The 19,466-nt window shown below is 43.3% G+C and overlaps 1 protein-coding gene across 1 annotated transcript in view; it reads left to right on the top strand.

Annotated features, from left to right (window-relative positions):
* Positions 1-19,466, top strand: part of IHO1 (interactor of HORMAD1 1) — a 53,239-nt gene that overhangs the window by 28,771 nt on the left and 5,002 nt on the right. Inside the window, exons 3-6 of the mRNA XM_039477451.2 lie at positions 1,161-1,335; positions 5,826-5,989; positions 12,107-12,155; positions 12,316-12,403. Coding sequence (XP_039333385.1) covers positions 1,161-1,335; positions 5,826-5,989; positions 12,107-12,155; positions 12,316-12,403 — 476 coding nt within the window. The remainder of the gene's footprint in view (positions 1-1,160; positions 1,336-5,825; positions 5,990-12,106; positions 12,156-12,315; positions 12,404-19,466) is intronic.

Below are 19,466 nucleotides of genomic sequence, written 5' to 3'. Positions count from 1 at the left end.
TGTATATAATTTGGGTTTTAAATTTTACATAAATGCTCTGTAATAGAGTTCATTCAATGTTTACCTTTTAATTTACTTAAAACTATGTTTCTGAGAAGTCTCAAAATCTCATGTGATTATATTTAAATCTAACTTAATGCTTCTGGCTGCTGACTCTGTTAATGCATGTACCTTATTTTACTTCTCTATTTTAATGATGAACAGATTGATGTTTTAAAAAGATGACATTCTTGGCCGGGTGCGATGGCTTATGACTGTAATCCCAGCACTTTGGGAGGCCGAGGTGGGCAGATCACCTGAGGTCAGGAGTTTGAGACCAGCCTGGCCCACATGGTGACACCCTGTCTCTAGTAAAAATACACAAATTAGCCGGGTGTAGTATCGTATGCCTTTAGTCCCACCTACTCGGGAGGCTGAGGCAGGAGAATTGATTGAACCCGGGAGGCAGAGGTTGTACCACTGCACACCAGCCTGGGCAACAGAGCAAGACTCTGTCTCAAAAAAAAAAAAAAAAAAAAAAAGATAACATTTTTGGCCCATCAAAGGTGGCTCATGCCTGTAATCCTAGCACTTAGGGAGGCGGAGGTGGGAAGATCACCTGAGGTCAGGAGTTCAAGACCAGCCTGGCCAACATGGTAAAACCCCATCTCTACTAAAAATACAAAAATTAGCCAGTGTGGTAGCATGTACCTTTAGTTCCAGCTACTCAGGAGGCTGAGGCAGGAGAATCACTTGAACCGGGGAGGTGGAGGTTGCAGTGAACTGAGATCATGCCACTGCACTCCAGCCTGGGCAACAGAGTAGGACTCTGTCTCAAAACAATAAAATAAAATGATAACATTCTCTTAATCGCTATAATTTTATGAACTGTAATTTCCAAAATGATGTTATAGCCTACAATGCTGTTATATAAGGAATAATGGTGTCAGTCCTTTCTGTTTGAGTTTCCATCTGGTTGTTCTTAGATTGTAATAAAAATGTGTGGTATTCAGAATTTTCTTGTGTTTCTTTGTAGGTAGTACTAGCAATGTACAGGGGACTTGAAAGTCAGAACAAGCTAACACTCTGCCCAGAATATTCTGAAATGGACAGCCGTGAACTATGATTTCATTTGTTCAGGATATTCATCCATTTGATATACTTTTTTTGCTTCATTTCAGGAACATGAAGCCATCCAACTGTAATAATAATCAAGCTGATTATTTCAGTCTCAGTGATTCCCAGTTCCTCTTTGGATCTCAGTTCTGTCCAGAAAATTCAGAAACCCTTTCAGCACCCTTGGACTTTGATGCTTACTTGAGACATTCAAAACAGTCACAACATAATTCTCTGGAGGTAAGTTTCATTTCCAGAATTGCTCTGCACACATTTCACAGTCATTATGGAGATAAACTATAAAGGATACTTATTCTGGCCAGGCATGGTGGCTCACGCCTGTAATCCTAGCATTTTGGGAGGCCAAGGTGGGCAGATCACCAGGTCAGGAGATTGAGACCATCCTGGCCAACATGGTGAAATCCCATCTCTACTAAAATACAAAAAATTAGCTGGGCGTGGTGGTGCACACCTGTAATCCCAGCACTGAGGAGGCTGAGGCAGGGGAATCACTTGAACTCGGGAGGTGGAGGTTGCAGTGAGTGAGCTGAGATCATGCCACTGCATGCCAGCCTGGGGACAGAGCAAGACTCTGTCTAAAAAAAAAAAAAAAAAAGAATACTTATGGCCTGGTATGGTGGCTGACACCTGTAATCCCAGCACTTTGGGAGGCTGATGTGGGTGAATTCCTTGAGCCCAGGAGTTTGAGACCAGCTTGGGCAACATGGCAAAACCCCATCTGTACAAAAAGTACAAAAATTAACTGAGTGTGGTAGCTGAGACAGGAGGACTGCTTGAGCCCAGGAAGTCAAGACTACAGTGAGCTGTAATTCTGCCAGTTTACTCCAGTCTGGGTGACAGAGTGAGACACCATTTCAAGAAAACCAAACCAAACAAACAAACAAACTAAAAACAACCAACATTTATTCTCTAGCCTTAAAAAATTACTTATTCTGTTGGAATATATTTTAGAATTGTACATCAGTAAGGATTACCCTCTTAAAGGGATTTGTGCTTGATTAGTGACTCATTTGACTTGATAGTCTGAAATGTAAACATTTATATTTGCAGTTTCTTCTTCTTTTTTTTTTTTTTTGAGATGGGGTTTCACCATGTTGTCCAGGCTGGTCTCAAACTCCTGACCTCAGGTGATCCGCCCACCTTGGCCTCCCAAAGTGCTAGGATTACAGGCGTGATCCACCACACCCAGCCTGCAGTTTCTTCTATTACAAAGCAACATAAAATAGTGTCCATCGTTTGACCACTTCTATGGAGAGGCAAATGTGTGTGTGTGTGTGTGTGTGTGTGTGTGTGTGTGTGTGTATATATATATATGTATGTATGTATATTTCTAAGGCTAGTTTTTTTGTTGTTGTTGTTAAAGAGACAGGGTCTCGCTATGATGCCCAGGCTGGAGTGCGGTGGCTATTCACAGGCGCAATCCCACTACTGTTCAGCACAGGAGTTTTGACCTGCTCTGTTTCTGACCTGGGCCGGTTCACCCCTCCTTAGGCAACCTGGTGGTCCCCCGCTCCCGGGAGGTCACCATATTAATGCCGAACTTAGTGCAGACACCTGATTGGCATAGTGCACTACAGCCCAGAACTCTTTGACTCAAGAGATCCTTCAGCCTCAGCCTCCTGAATAGCCGGGACTACAGGCACCCATCACCATGCCTGGCTAGTTTTTTAATATATATATTTTATATCTATCTATCTATCTATATCTATCTATCTGTCTATCTATTTGCCTCTCCCTAGGGATGGTCAAGTGATTTATATATATATATATATATATATATATATATATATATATATATTTTTTTTTTTTTTTAATTTAATTTTTTTTTTCTGAGATGGAGTCTCAGTCTGTTGCCTAGGCTGGACTACAGTGGTGCTATCACAGCTCACTGCAGCCTTGACATCTCAGCTCAGGTGATTCTCCCACCTCAAGGGAGAGGCAAATATTGTATGATATTTCCTAAGGCTAGTCATACTATTGTTTGTAATAATTTCTTTTTTTTTTCTGAGCTTCCAGAACAAAATTCCATAGACAGAGAATTTTGTAAGTAAAAATAGTTTTCATAAAATAGAAATTAAAAAACATAGATTTTATTTTAGATGGAGTTTATTTTATTTTTTTTTTTTAGGATAGAGTCTTGCTCTGTTGCCCAGGCTAGAGAGCAGTGGCACAATCTCAGCTCACTTCAACCTCTGCCTTCTGGGTTCAGGTGATTCTCTTGCCTCAGCCTCCTGAGTAGCTGGGATTATAGGCACCCATCACTATACCTGGCTAATTTTTGTATTTTTAGTAGAGACTGGGTTTCACCATCTTGGCCAGGCTGGTCTCAAACTTCTGACCTCGTGATCCACCCGTCTCAGCCTCCCAAAGTGCTAGGATAACAGGCGTGAGCCACCGCCCACAGCTGAACTTTTTTAAAATAAGAAACTTCATGTATTTTGTATACTGTAGCTAACTACACTACATTATGTCCTTAAAGAAGGAGATGAGGATTCTGAGGCCTAGGTTAATAAGTAAAGGCCAAAATGAGGAACAGAATCTCATTGATTTTTTTGAGATTAACTTTTCTTTTCCTTTTTTTTCCCCCAAGACGGAGTCTTGCTCTGTCACCTGGGCTGGGGTCCAGTGGCGTGATCTCGGTTCACTGCAACCTCTACCTTTCAGGTTCAAGCAATTCTCCTGCCTCAGCCTCCCCAGTAGCTCAGATTACAGGCATGCACCACCACACCTGGCTAATTTTTGTATTTTTAGTAGAGACAGGGTTTCACCATGTTGGCCAGGCTGGTCTTGAACTCCTGACCTCAAGTGATCCACCCTCCTTGGCTGCCCAAAGTGTTGGGATTAGAGGCATGAGCCACTGCGCCCAGCCTGAATTTTTTAGATCAACCTGTCTTTTTGTGTCAGTCAAAAACATTTTGATTTTGGGGGCACCTATAAATAGATGCAGTTTTTTTGGTTTTTTGGATTTTTTTGAGACAGAGTCTCACTCTGTTGCCCAGGCTGGAGTGCAGTGGTGCAATCTCAGCTCACTACAACCTCTGCCTCCTGGGTTCAAGAGATTCCTATGCCTCAGATTCCTGAGTAGCTAGCTAGACAAGCGCCTACCCCCATGCCCGGCTCATCTTTGTATTTTTAGTAGAGACAGGGTTTCACTGTGTTGGTCAGGCTGGTCTCGAACTCCTGGCCTCAAGTGATCCACCGGCCCTGGCCTCCCAAAGTGCTGGGATTACAGGTGTGAACCACGGTGCCCGGCCACACCCAGCTAATTTTTATATTTTTTGTAGGGATGGAGTTTCATCATGTTGCCCAGGCTGGTCTAGAACTCCTGGGCTTAATTTTTTTTTGGTGGGGTGGGGTGGGGTTTGAGATGGAGCTTTGTTCTTGTTGCCCAGGCTGGAGTGCAGTGGTGTAATCTCGGCTCACTGCAACATCTGCCTCCCAGGTTCAAGTGATTCTCCTGCCTCAGCCTCCCGAGTAGCTGGGATTACAGGCATGCACTAGCTACTACACCTGGCTAATTTTTTATTTTTAGTAGAGATTGGGTTTCTTCATGTTGGTCAGGCTGGTCTCGAACTCCCGACCTCAGGTGATCCGCCCACCTTGGCCTCCCAAAATGCTGGGATTACAGGTATAAGACACCGCGACAGGCCTGGGCTCAAGTTTTATAAACAGACTTACATGCATCAAATAGAGATTTAACAAATAAGATTAAGTTGGTGCTTTAAGTTAGTGAAGTATGCTCTGAGTTAAGTATTTCAGTACAAAAATTGGTATCTATTGATATGAAGAAATAAATGACCTCCCTGAATGTTTTTTTTTTTTTTTGAGACGGAGTTTCGCTCTTGTTACCCAGGCTGGAGTGCAATGGCGCGATCTCGGCTCACCGCAACCTCTGCCTCCTGGGTTCAGGCAATTCTCCTGCCTCAGCCTCCTGAGTAGCTGGGATTACAGGCACGTGCCACCATGCCCAGCTAATTTTTTTTGTATTTTTAGTAGAGACGGGGTTTCACCATGTTGACCAGGATGGTCTCGATCTCTCGATCTCGTGATCCACCCGCCTTGGCCTCCCAAAGTGCTGGGATTACAGGCTTGAGCCACCGCGCCCGGCCCTCCCTGAATGTTTTTATACCAGACAAAACCCCAGCTATTTGGAGGAGATACAAAAGATGGAGGTTTATTTCCTCCTCCTTTGTCAGTTGGAAAATTAAAAGGCCTCTTGGAACAGTTTGAGGAGAAAAAGAAAAGGGCAAAAGCCTAAGAATGCAGAAAGTGGCTCACCATGTATCAGCATGCCCACTCTCCAGTCCACGTCAAACTTATCAATATGAGTTTAGTTCACTAGCAGCTGAGCAACAGCAATTTGAGTTAAACTTATGATTATGAAAACTTTTAACACATCGTCTCAGAGATAGCATAAATGGTTCTCTGTTCTTGCCTTTAAATTTATGCAATTGATTCTAAGCTATTTTAGTTGACATTTAAAATCTCTCCGGCTGGTAAGGCAGAAACTATATTAATAAAAACAGTTGCTTTATTTTAAATATAATTTTATGGCATATACAAAAAGAAAATGGAAATACTACTTGCTATGTTACGTTACAGCAATATGGTTTGCACTTAAATGTGATTCTGCATTGTACAGAAAATAGTGAATGCTATAAATATTTTTATGTGTGAAATGCTATATATTTTTTTCATTTATTTAACAGGGTGAACCTAGCATTTTTGCAAAGTACCAGACAAAACCCCAGCTATTTGGAGGAGATACAAAAGATGGAAGTTTATTTCCTCCTCCTTTGTCAGTTGGAAAATCAAAAAGCCTCTTGGAACAGTTTGAGGAGAAAAAGAAAAGGGCAAAAGACAAATGTGACAGGTATGTAAACCTTTCAAGTGGATGAGACAACTCATTTTTTTCTGAGCAAAATAGGACATAGAGTGTCAGTAATCTAATTCAATTTTAGCATAATAGCATGTATTAGAGTTCTCCAGAGAAACCAAACTCTAGGACTTACACACACACACACACACACACACACACACACACACACACACACAGAGAGAGAGAGAGAGAGAGAGAGAGAGAGAGAGAGAGAATTATAGACTGATTTTTTTTTTTTTTTAGACAGAGTCTTGCTGTGTCACCAGGCTGGAGTGCAGAGGCACAATCTCAGCTCACTGCAACCTCCACCTTCCAGGTTCAAGCGATTCTCCTGCCTCAGCTTTCCAAGTAGCTGGGACTACAGGTGCACGCCACCACGCCCAGCTAATTTTTGTATTTTTAGTAGAGATGATGTTTCACCCTGTTGGCCAGGATGGTCTTGGTCTCTTGACCTCATGATCTACCCACCTCTGCCTCCCAGAGTGCTGGGATTACAGGCGTGAGCCACCATACCCAGCCTATAGATTGATTTATTTTAAGAATTGTTCATGAGATCATGGAGGCTAAGAAGTCCAAAGTCTGCCATCTGAAAGCTAGAGAACCAGGAAAGAGAGTGGTGCAATTCAGTCTGACTCCAAAGGCCTGAGAACCAGGAGCTCTGATGTCCAAGAACCAGAGAAGTTGGATGTCCCAGATGAAGAAGAGTGAATTTGCACTGCCTTTGCCTTTTTGTTCTATTTGGGCCTTCAAAAGAGTGGATGATGCCCACCCACACAGATGAGGACAATCATCTTTACTCGGTCTACCAATTAAAATGCTAATCTCCATTTTTTATTTTTCGGGACAGAGTCTCACTCTATCACCCAGGCTGGAGTGCCGTGGCTCTGTCATGCACTCTGCATGGCTCACTGCAGCTTCAACCTCTTGAGCTCAAGTGATCCTCCCAACTCAGTCTTCCTAGTATATGGAACCATAGGCATGTGCCACCATGCCTGGCTAGTTTTTTACTTTTTGTAGATACAGGGTCTCACTATGTTATCCAGGCTGCTTTTGAACTTCTGACCTCAAGTGATCCTCCCATGTCAGCCTTCCAGTAGGCTGTGCCACTGTGCCCAGCCTAAATGCTAATCTCTTATGCAAACAGTCTCACAAACATACCGACTATCTGGGCATTGCTTAGATAAGTCAAATTGACACATAAATTAACCATTTCATAGCACTCTTGCCTTTAAAGTTCATCTAATACTACTGCTACTACTAATAGTTATTATTATTATTATTATTATTATTATTGAGACAGAGTCTCACTAATAGTTATTATTATTATTATTATTATTTTTTTTTGAGACAGAGTCTCACTCTGTTGCCCGGCTGGAGTGCAATGGTGTGATCTCGGCTCACTGCAACCACTGTCTCCTGGGTTCAAGCGATTCTCCTACCTCAGCCTCCCAAGTAGCTAGGACTATAAGCGTCCACCACCATGCCCGGCTAGTTTTTTGTATTTTAGTAGAGACAGGGTATCACCATGTTGGACAGGATGGTCTCGATCTCCTGAACTCATGATCCGCCCGCCTTGGTCTCCCAAAGTGCTGGGATTACAGGCAGGAGCCACCATGCCCAGCCTATTATTATTATTATTTTTTTTTTTTTGGTGAGATGGCTTTTCGCTCTTGTTTCCCAGGCTGGAGTGCAATGGCACTGTCTTGGCTCACTGCAATGTCTGCATCCTGGGTTCAAGCAATTCTCCTGCCTCTGCCTTCCAAGTAGCTGGGATTACAGGCGACCACCACCATGCCCAGCTAATTTCTATATTTTTAGTAGAGATGGGGTTTTACCATGTTGGCCAGGCTGGTCACAAACTCCTGACCTCAGGTGATCCACCCACCTGAGCCTCCCAAAATGCTGGGATTACATGAGTGAGCTACCACGCCTGGCTATTATTATTATTATTATTATTATTTATGTATTTATTTTTTGAGATGGAGTTTCACTCTTGTTGCCCAGGCTGGAGTGCAATGGCGTGGTCTAGGCACACCACAACCTCCACCTCCCAGGTTCAAGGGATTCTCCTGCCTCAGCTTCCTGAGTAGCTGAGATTACACACGCACCACTACGCCCAGCTAATTTTGTTTTGTTTTTTTTGAGACAGGGTTTCACCATGTTGGTCAAACTGGTCTCGAACTCCTGACCTCCGGTAATCCACCCACCTCGGCCTCCCAAAGTGCTGGGATTACAGGTGTGAGCCACTGCGCCTGGCCGCTAATTTTGTATTTTTAGTAGAGACGGGGTTTGTCCATGTTGGTCAGGCTGGTCTCAAACTCCTAACCTCACGTGATCCACTTGCCTTGGCGTCTCAAAGTGTTGGTATTACAGGCGTGAGCCACCGTGCCTGGCCTTTTTTTTTTTTTGTAATTCTAAGATGGAGTTTCACTCTTGTTGCCCAGGCTGGAATGCAATGGCATGATCTTGGCTTACTGCGCCTCCACCTCTTGGGTTCAAGTGATTTCCGGCTAATTTTCGTATTTTTAGTAAAAACGGGTTTCACCATGTTGGCCAGGCTGGTCACAAACTCCTGACCTCAGGTGATCTGCCTGCCATGGCCTCCCAAAATGTTGGGATTACAGATGTGAGCCACCATGCCCAGCCTATTATTATTTTTTTTTTTAAGAGACAGGGTCTTATGCCCCAGGCTGGAGTGCAGTGGTGCAGTCACACTCACTACTTCAACCTCCTGGGCTCAAGCAATCTTCCCACCTTAGCTTTCCAAGTAGCTAGGACCAGAGGCACACACTACCATGCCCACCTAACTGTTTTTTGTTTGTTTGTTTTTGTTAATTTTTGTTTTTTGTTTGTTTGTTTTTTGAGATGGAGTCTTGCTCTATCATTCAGGCTGGAGTGCAGGGGTGCGATTTTGGCTCACTGCAACCTCTGCCTTCTGGATTCAAGTGATTCTCCTGCCTCAGCCTCCCGAGTAGCTGGGATTACAGGCATGCACCACCACGTCCTGCTAATTTTTGTATTTTTAGTAGAGACAGGTTTCACCATGTTGGTCAGACTGGTCTGTCTTGAACTCCTGACCTCAGGTGATCCACCTGCTCGGCCTCTGAAAGTGTTGGGATTACAGATGTGAGCCACTGCGCCTGACCAATTTTCTTTTTCTTTCTTTTTTTTTAAGAGGTTGTGTCTCATTATGTTGTCCAGGCTGGTCTTGAACTCCTGGGCTCAAGCAGTCCTCCTGTCCCACCTTCCCAAAGTGCTGGGATTACAGGCATGAGCCACCATACCCTGCTTCCTAGTTATTCTTTATTTGCTTTCTTGTCAGTGTGATTTGTGGTAAATTTGCATGAGTATACCACAATTTTCTCCTCTCTGAAAATAAAAACTAGAGGATTTCTAAGAGATATGTAATATTCAAGCAATGTTACACTTACTTTTCCTACACATCTGCTCCTTGATTTGTTTCTTTTCATATCATCAGGATTAAGAAGTTAGACAATATTAGAGTCTAGAATAGAATGAGGCCAGGCACAGTGGTGGGTGCCTGTAATACCAGCTACTCGGGAGGCTGAGACAGGAGAAGAGAATTGCTTGAACCCAGGAGGCAGAGGTTGCAGGGAGCTGAGATTGTGCCATTGCACTATAGCCTGGGTGACGAGAATGAAACTCTGTCTCAAACAAACAAACAAAAGAACATAACCAAAACAACAACAACAATAAAAAAGAATAGAATGCATGAAATTTTTTTCTTTCTTTTTTTTTTTTTTTTTTTTTTTTTTTGAGGAGAAATTTCACTCTTGTTACCCAGGCTGGAGTGCAATGATGTGATCTTGGCTCACCGCAACCTCCGCCTTCTGGGTTCAGGCAATTCTCCTGCCTCAGCCTCCTGAGTAGTTGGGATTACAGGCACGCGCCACCATGCCCAGCTAATTTTCTGTATTTTTAGTAGAGACAGGGTTTCACCATGTTGACCAGGATGGTCTCGATCTCTTGACCTCGTGATCCACCCGCCTTGGCCTCCCAAAGTGCTGGGATTACAGGCGTGAGCCACCGCGCCCGGCCTCTTTCTTTTTTTTTTTTTTTTATAGAGATGAGGTTTCACCATATTGGTCAGGTTGGTCTCGAACTCCTGACCTCAGGTGATCCACCTGCCTTGGCCTCCCAAAGTGCTGGGATTACAGGCATGAGCCACTGTGCCTGGTCTGGAAATTTTCTTTCTTTCTTTTTTCCTTCTTTTTCTTATTTTTTTTTTCTTCTTGGAAATTTTCTTAAATTTTTTTTTTTTTTTATGGAGTCTCACTCTATTACCAGGCTGAAGTGCAGTGGTGCAATCTTGGCTCACTGCAATCTCTGCCTCCTGGGTTCAAGCGATTCTCCTGCCTCAGCCTCCCAAGTAGCTGGGACTATAGGCATGCACCACCACACCCAGCTTATTTTTGTATTTTTAGTAGAGAGGAGTTTCACCATGCTAGCCAGGATGGTCTCGATCTCTTGACCTTGTGATCCACCCACCTCAGCCTCCCAAAGTGCTGGATTACAGATATGAGCCACTGCACCCGGCCTTAATTTTTACATTTAAAATTTTCTGTGAATTTTTTTTTTAACTTTTATTTTGGGTTCGAGGGTATATGTGCAGCTTTGTTACATAGGTAAACTCTTGTCACAGAGGTTTGTTGTAGATTATTTCATCACTCAGGTACTAAGCATAATACCCAATCGTTAATTTTTTTCTGATCCTCTCCCTCCTCCACCCTTCACCTCAACTCTGCTCCAATATCTGTTGATTTTCTCTTCATGTCCTTGAGTTCTCATCATATAATGTATGAATTCTTTTTTTTTTTTTTTTGAGACAGTGTCTCTCTCTGTCACTCAGGCTGGAGTGTAGTGGCATGATCTCGGCTCACTGCAACCTCCACCTCCCAGTTCAAGCTATTCTCCTGTCTCAGCCTCCTGAGTAGCTAGGATTACAGGCATGTGCCACCACACCTGGCTAATTTTTTTATTTTTAATAGAGATGGGGTTTCACCATGTTGGTCAGTCTAGTCTCGAACTCCTGACCTCATGATCCGCCCATCTCAGCTTCCCAAAGTGCTGGGATTACAGGTGTGAGCCACTGAGTCCAGCCCTCTTTTTTTTTTTTTTTTTTTTTTTTAAATTTTGACGGTGTCTTGCTCTGTCGCCCAGGCTGGAGTATAGTGGTGCAATCTCAGCTTAATGCAACCTCCACCACCTGGGTTCAAGCAATTCTGGTGCCTCAGCCTCCCTAGTAGCTGGGATCACAGGCATACGCCCCCATGCCTGGCTAATATTTTTGTAGTTTTAGTAGAGATTTCGTTTTCACCATGTTTGGCAGGCTGGTCTCAAACTCCTGACCTCAGGTGATCCATGGGCCTTAACCTCCCAAAGTGTTGGGATTACAGGAATGAGCCACCGAGTCTGGCCCATGTCTGAGTCTTTTTAAGAGCAGGATGTATAGTTGAGGAATAACTGTAATAGCTTACTTTTCATTAGAAATTAGTATTTTCATATTAATATTTATACATAAATATGTATATAAATATGGACTTTAAAAAGAAAAAAGTGGGCCGGGCGCGGTGGCTCAAGCCTGTAATCCCAGCACTTTGGGAGGCCGAGGCGGGTGGATCACGAGGTCGAGAGATCGAGACCATCCTGGTCAACAAGGGGAAACCCCGTCTCTACTAAAAATACAAAAAGTTAGCTGGGCATGGTGGTGCGTGCCTGTAATCCCAGCTACTCAGGAGGCTGAGGCAGGAGAATTGCCTGAGCCCAGGAGGCGGAGGTTGCGGTGAGCCGAGATCGCGCCATTGCACTCCAGCCTGGGTAACAAGAGCGAAACTCCGTCTCAAAAAAAAAAAAAAAGAAAAAAGAAAAAAGTGATTTGCCTTAGCAGTGGTCATAGGAAGTCTGTGTTCTTTCTCTTTTTTTTCCCCCTGCTTGGCACTAAGGTTTCTTAGGGTCAAGTCTCCAAATCTACTCAAGCAATGTTTTGATGCTATGCTAGGTAGAGGTCTGCCACATTCATGGAATGATTTCTGTAACTTATCACTTCAATATTTCACAAAGATTTGTTTTCTTTTTTTCCCCCCATTCTAGTGAGACTCTATACAGCTTTGTTTCTCATGTTAGAGAAAGCATTCACAGGGTAAGTACAGCTACTTTTTAAGGAATTAGAATGTCTTATATTTTTAAAAGTTTAATATTTATATTGTACTGGCTTTCAATTTATCGTTAAATGACAATTCTCTAAGATACTAAAATAAGGCAACATGTTGTGAATTCTTTCATAATTTTGAGTTTCTTAGTTGCAGACATCTGTGGAAAAGTCAGAGGAACATCTCAGTTCAAGAAGCCAATCTATTTTGGATTCTTTAGAGACTGTGGCCAAGACATGTGAGTGCCTCATGTTTAAGGTATCAGCAGAGGACCCTGGTGACTGATGAACATGAACTTTCTGACCCTAGCCTGGTTCCCAGTGGTGAGGTTCCTTATAGAGTTTCAGATGAGAGGATGGGTATATAGGGTTAGTCCTGAAGAGATATGGAGCGTACTAAGCTGGGTAGTGGGATCCACCAGACAATGCTCTGGTCCCATGATGCCTTTTGTGAAGGACTCATCCCCCACCTGGTAACCATGCTGCCTCAGGGCAGGTAGCTCTGCTAGGTTTCTCATCTCACTGCCTGAAGTGAGTCAGCAACATCCTTGAGTCCCAAATGAATTGCTGCCTGTGCAGTCTATAGAGACACTGACTGTACCCTTAGGAGTTAGAAATACTATAGTACCTGCTGCTTTTCTTGCTGCCTTAGTTTCAGTGGGAGCTGTGTTGTTGTGAATCATAGCATCATTCTTAATTTCAGTTATAGTTTGTAGTTTATAAAACCCTGTGTCCCACCAATTAGTGATATACATTTAGATGAAACCATGGCCCTTGCCCTATAAACAGAAGAGAACAAATATACAGTTCTCCTTAGGTGAATACCTCTCTAGAACTACCTGTTTCCTAGCAAAATGATGAGCTGATCACTGTGTATCTGCACCTGTTTGCATTTGTCTATGTGTTTTATTTTTTATTTTAAACAAGTTGAAATCAACTTACTCAAATGCCATGGGGTGAACTGCTCGTAATTTACAAAAATTGATGCCTTTGTGTTGCCTAAAAATTAATCCCCAGCTGTCTGCACAAAAGCACTGTACTGTCTGCTGGCTTTCAACCTGGACATCCCACACACAGGGCAACTATGCATCTGTTTGGAAACTTGTTCTGGAAGACGGCTACCTCCACAAAGTAGCAAGACAGAGAACAGAAGTAAATCAGGGATGCTTCCTGTGTATAACATGATAGAGTAACTCATTTATAAGTACCTAAGGAAAGCACTCTGGTTTTGTTCTACATTTAAAACTGGGTGGGCTGGGTGCAGTGGCTCATGCCTGTAATCCCAGCACTTTGGGAGGCCAAGGTCAGGAGTTCGAGACCAGCCTGGCCAAAATGGCAAAACCCCATTTCTACTAAAAATACAAAAATATTTAGCCAGGCATGGTGGCAGGTGCCTATAATTCCAGCTACTTGGGAGCGTGAGGTAGGAGAATCACTTGAACCCGGGAGGCAGAGGTTGCAGTGAGCTGAGATCGTGCCACTGTACTCCAGCCTGAGCAACAGAGCAAGACTTTGTATCATATAAATAAATAATAATAATAAAACTGGGTAAAGAACAAAAAAGGGGGATTGTAGCAAAAGTGTGACATTTAAATCCTAGAAAAGGGAAAGGAAGTGCCCAAGGCCCCACCACAAGATCAAGGCAGAGAAAGAACTAAAACTGAATCTGGCTTATAGTAGGCACAGGGATCCTGATCCTTTGCTCCAGTGGTTCCTTAATTTTCTTTTCTTGTTTTGTTTTGTAGAGACAGGTTTTCGCCATGTTGGCCATGCTGGTCTTGAACTCCTGACCTCGTGATCCGCCCACCTCAGCCTCCCAAAGTGCTGGGATTACAGGCATGAGCCACCACACCCGGCCTAATCCCAGCACTTTAAGAGGCCAAGGTGGGTGGATTCCTTGAGCTCAGGAGTTTGAGACCAGCCTGGGCAACATAGGGAGACTTCGTCTCTAAAAAAAAATAAACAAAACTAGCAGGGCATTGGACACATGCCTGTAGTCACAGCTGCTAGGGTGGGTGAGGTGGGAGGATGACTTGAACCTGGGAGATCGAAGCTGTAGTGAGCTGAGATGGTGCCATTTCACTTTAGCCTGGGAGATAGAGCAAGACCCTGTCTCTAAATACTAAAACTAAATAAATAAAATGAAAAAAAAAAAAAAAAAGACTTAAGGCTGGGGTTGGTGGTTCAGGTCTGTAATCTCAGCACTTTGGGAGGCCAAGGTGACAGAATCACTTGAGGTCAGGAGTTCAAGATCAGCCTGTCTAACATGGGGAAAACCTATCTCTACTAAAAATGTATTACATTAGCCAGGCATGGTGGCGGGCTCCTGTAATTCCAGCTACTTGGGAGACTGAGACAGGACAATTGCTTGAACCCAGGAGGTGGAGGTTGTAGTGAACCGAGATGGTGCCACTGCACTCCAGCCTGGGCAATAGAGTGAGACTCCATCTAAAAAAAAAAATGACTTAGGAGAGGGAGCCATACTGAGAGGACAAACAGTAACAAACACAGTAGCATCATATGAATTGGAAGGATAAGTAGCCTATCCAGAATAATTCTCTTTCTTGGTAGGAAATAATAAGGAATAGAATATTAATCATTGAGAGAGGAACCAGACAAATCCTGTAGCATATGGCCAGGTTCAGTCCAGCTATCCTAGAGCACTGAACTCCACCTCGATGCATTCTGCAGATTTTCCGTCTCTACTCACTGTGCTCTTCAGGAATGGGGAAGTAAAGATACTATGTGAAAGTGTTGTCTTGTGTTACTATGTAATTGGTGCCTTCACAGATGAGGTCATGAAATATTTTCCCAGTCAGCATGCCCAGCCAGAAGGGTGACTGTAGCCATCTAATCTAACTGTTCCTGTTCTTCAGCTGAGGACACTAAGGATGAGAGTAATAAAGTGAATTACTAAAGCCACTTACATACTACCTCATATATTAAGTCTGGTGATTAAATTATTAAAAGAACTAAGGCCTGGTGCATTGGCTCACGCCTGTAATTCCAGGACTTTGGGAGGCTAAGACAGGCAGATCACCTGAGGTTGGGAGTTCAAGACCAGTCTGACCAACACGGAGAAACATTGTCTCCACTAAAAATACAAAATTAGCTGCCGTGGTAGCACATGCCAGTAATCCCAGCTACTCAGGAGGCTGAGGCAGGAGAATCGCTTGAACCCAGGAGGCGGAGATTGTGGTGAGCCGAGACTGTACCCCTGCACTCCAGCCTGGACAACAAGAACAAAACTCCATCTCAAAAAATAATAAAATATAATAAAAATAAAAAGAACTAGAAGATAACATGGACAACACTTTTATCATTTTAGAAAGGGAAAAGCCTTTCTAAGCAAAATAGATATAATTGTTAAGAAGAGTGAGATCCATCTATATGAACATGGTAGAATGGAAATATCTGTTCATTGTTAAATTACAACAACAACAAGGTGCTGTTCATGTGCTCCAGGATACCTCTTGTCAGGAAGTGTGACCAGCCAGTGAAAATTGGGAAGAGTATTCCTAAAAAAGTTGGAGGTGATCTCATCTTATACAATGAGGCTTCTAGATCTTTCCTCAGGCTCTCATCAGCACCTCAGGGAGAATGAAACTACAGAGTAAAAGGAAAATCACTGGCCATCAGGGAAAAGCGTTCATTTCTAAGTTGCATCACAATCTGATCTCATCTCAACTGAAGCCTTGTCAAATTGCTAACATAGAAACAAATTGTTTAAAAATCATCTTGGCTAGGTGAGGTGCCTTAGGCCTGTAATTCCAGCACTTTGGGAGGCAGGCAGATTACAAAGTCAGGAGTTCAAGACCATCCTGACCAACATGGTGAAACCCAATCTCTACTAAAATACAAGAAATTAGCTGGGTGTGGTGGCATGCACCTGTAGTCCCAGCCACTAGGGAGGCTGAGGCAGGGCAATTGCTTGAACCTGGGAGGCGGACGTTGCAGTGAGCTGAGATCATGCCACTGCACTCCAGCCTGTGACAGAGCAAGACTCCCTCTCAAAAACAAATCTTAACAGGAAAACAGATACTGTTTAGAATATGGAAATGGATTTTAAATGGCATTTTTACATAAAAGCTAAAAATATGTAATGTTTATAGTCAAAGCAAAAATGAAATGAATACTCTTCTAGACACACATACACATACAGATATAGGACCTAGGATGTATATACAGATATGCACATGTATTAATGTAAAATTCCAGAAACTGATGATATTGTTAAATCCAGGAAGTGAGACCAAGTTCTGTAGAGGAGAGATTAAATCTTTTTTTCTCATTGTATGCCTTTTTATACTGTTACAGTTTTGAGTTATTTTGATAACTAAATTTTTTTTAAAGAAAAAAACCAGATAGACTTTAGAATTAATGAGTTTGATACAAAAGCTCCTGTAAAAGGGAAGACTCCAAACATATATTGCCCTGGGGATAAGAACTCAATGTGTGAGACCACAGATGGATGTTTCGTGAGCACTTAATCCAGAATCAAGCACTTTTCTTGCCTTTCTCATGCTCTGCTTTTGTGAGGGTCGGTATTGTCCACTGTTGCTAAGAAACATTACTATTTAGGAACTTCTCCAGGGAAGGATAATTACATTTGCTCTCTACTATAAATATCTACATGGATGTCTGAAGAATATTTGACTAATTAAGTTGAGGAGCTGGAATCCAATACCTAAGCAAACAGCCTCTTTCTAATTGATTGACAACATGGAATTGAACTTGCATCTGTGGTGAGAAATATGGGAAAATTTCCTTTCTAAATAATTCTTTGGCTGGGCATGGTGGCTCACACCTATAATCCCAATACTTTGGGAGGCCAAAGCGGGCAGATCACCTGAGGTCAGGAGTTCGAGACCAGCCTGTCCAACATGGTGAAACCCCATCTCTACTAAAAATACAAAATTAGCTAGGCATGGTGGTGCATGCCTATAATCCCAGCTACTTAGGAGACTGAGGCAGGAGAATCACTTGAACTCAGGAGGTGGAGGTTGTGGTGAGTTGAACTCAAGAGGTGGAGGTTGTGGTGAGTTAAGATCTCACCATTGTACCCGGCCTGGGCAACAAGAGCGAAACTCCGTCTCAAAAAAAAAAAAAGAAAAAAAAAATCTTTTAGAAAATGAGCTGGGAGCAGGTGGCTCACGCCTGTAATCCCAACATGTTGGGAGGGTGAAGTGAGGATCACTTGAGCCTAGGTGTTCTAGAACAGCCTGGGCAATATAGTGAGACTTTGTCTTTACAGAAAAATAATTACAAATTAGCTGGATGTGGTGGTGTGTGCCTGTGGTCCCAGCTTCTTTGGAGGCTGAGGTGGGAGGATTTCTTGAGCCTGGGAGGTTAAGGCTACAGCAAGCCGTGATTGTGCCACTGTACTACAAACTAGGTGACAAAGTGAGACCCTGTCTCAAAAAAAAAAAAAAACCAAAGAAGTTGAATGTTTGTTGATTGTTTTTTATTTTGCTGCAAAGGTGTTGTTTCACTGATTAAAAAAAATAAAAACAAAAAAAACAGCACCAGCAAATGGAGTATAAAACAAAATTATAATAGTATTGTTTTTCTTTCTTTTTTTTTCCCCGAGATGGAGTCTTGCTCTGTCACCCAGGCTGGAATGCAGTGGTGCGATCTCGGGTCACTGCATCTTCTGCCTCCCAGCTTCAAGCAATTCTCGTGCCTCAGCCTCCTGAGTAGCTGGGATTACATGCACTCACCACCACAGCCAGCGAATTTTTGTATTTTAGTAGAGATGGGGTTTCATCATGTTGGCCAGGATGGTCTTAAACTCCCGACCTCATGATCTGCCTGCCTCGGCCTCCTAAAGTGCTGGGATTACAGGCGTGAGCCACCACACCCAGCTTACCCCGTGCCCCCGACCCCCGCTTTTTTTTTTTTTTTTTTTTTTTTTGCGACGGAGTTTTGCTCTTGTTACCTAGGCTGGAGTGCAATGGCGCGATCTCGGCCCACCGCAACCTCCACCTCCTGGGTTCAGGCAATTCTCCTGCCTCAGCCTCATGAGTAGCTGGGATTACAGACACGCACCACCATGCCCAGCTAATTTTTTTGTATTTTTAGTAGAGACGGGGTTTCACCATGTTGACCAAGATGGTCTCGATCTCTTGACCTCGTGATCCACCTGCCTTGGCCTCCCAAAGTGCTGGGATTACAGGCGTGAGCAACTGCACCCAGCTAGTGGCATGATTTTAGCTCACTGTAACCTCTGCTTTTTGGGTTCAAGGGATTTCCAGCTAATTTTTTGTATTTTTAGTAGAGATGGGGTTTCACCCTATTGGCCAGGCTGGTCTCCAGCTTCTAACTTCATGTGATCCCCCTACCTCGGCCTCCCAAAGTGTAATCTTAAAGGATTATAGGCCTGAGCTACTTCACCCAGCCAAGATAGTATTATTTTTCACCTGACATGGTACAACTGACAAAAACTTGTCTTCACTCCCAGTTATTGGCAACAGATAGATCATTAAATATACATATTTTTTTTGAGGCAGAGTCTAGCTCTGTTGCCCAGGCTGGAGTGCAGTGCTACCATCTCAGCTCACTGCAGCCTCTACCTCCCAGGTTCAAGTGATTCTCCTGACTCAGCCTCTCAAGTACTTGGTGTTACAGGTGCCCACCACTACACTTGGCTAATTTTTGTTTTGTTTTGTTTTTTGTTTTTTTTTGAGACGGAGTTTCGTTCTCGTTACCCAGGCTAGAGTGCAATGGCGCGATCTTGGCTCACCACAACCTCAGCCTCCTGGGTTCAGGCAATTCTCCTGCCTCAGCCTCCTGAGTAGCTGGGATTACAGACACGCGCCACCGCGCCCAGCTAATTTATTGTATTTTTAGTAGAGACGGGGTTTCACCATGTTGACCAGGATGGTCTCGATCTCTTGACCTCGTGATCCACCCGTCTCGGCCTCCCAAAGTGCTGGGATTACAAGCTTGAGCCACCGCGCCCACCCAATTTTTGTATTTTTAGTAAAGACAGGGTTTCACCATGTTGTCCAGGCTGGTTTCAAACTCCTGATCTCAAGGGATCCACCCGCCTCAGCCTCCCAAAGTGCTGGAATTACAGGCATGAGCCACTGCCCCCAGCCAAATTATAAAATTTTTATAACTAGTTTTTACTATGGAAAATGTCATGAACTTTGAATATTATAGCCAGAGCCTAGAGCTTCGAGCCTGGCCTAAAAATCATAGAGTATTGTGAAAAAGTTGTATATTGTGTTTATCTGTAATAACTAGAAAGTTGGCTGGGCACAGTGGCTCACACCTGTAATCCCAGCACTTTGAGAGGCT

The sequence above is a fragment of the Saimiri boliviensis genome, chromosome 8 (genome assembly GCF_048565385.1).
Source record: "Saimiri boliviensis isolate mSaiBol1 chromosome 8, mSaiBol1.pri, whole genome shotgun sequence".
NCBI lineage: Eukaryota > Metazoa > Chordata > Mammalia > Primates > Cebidae > Saimiri > Saimiri boliviensis.
The sequence above is the reverse complement of the archived record's forward strand: the minus strand, read 5'-3'. Positions and strand labels throughout refer to the sequence as shown.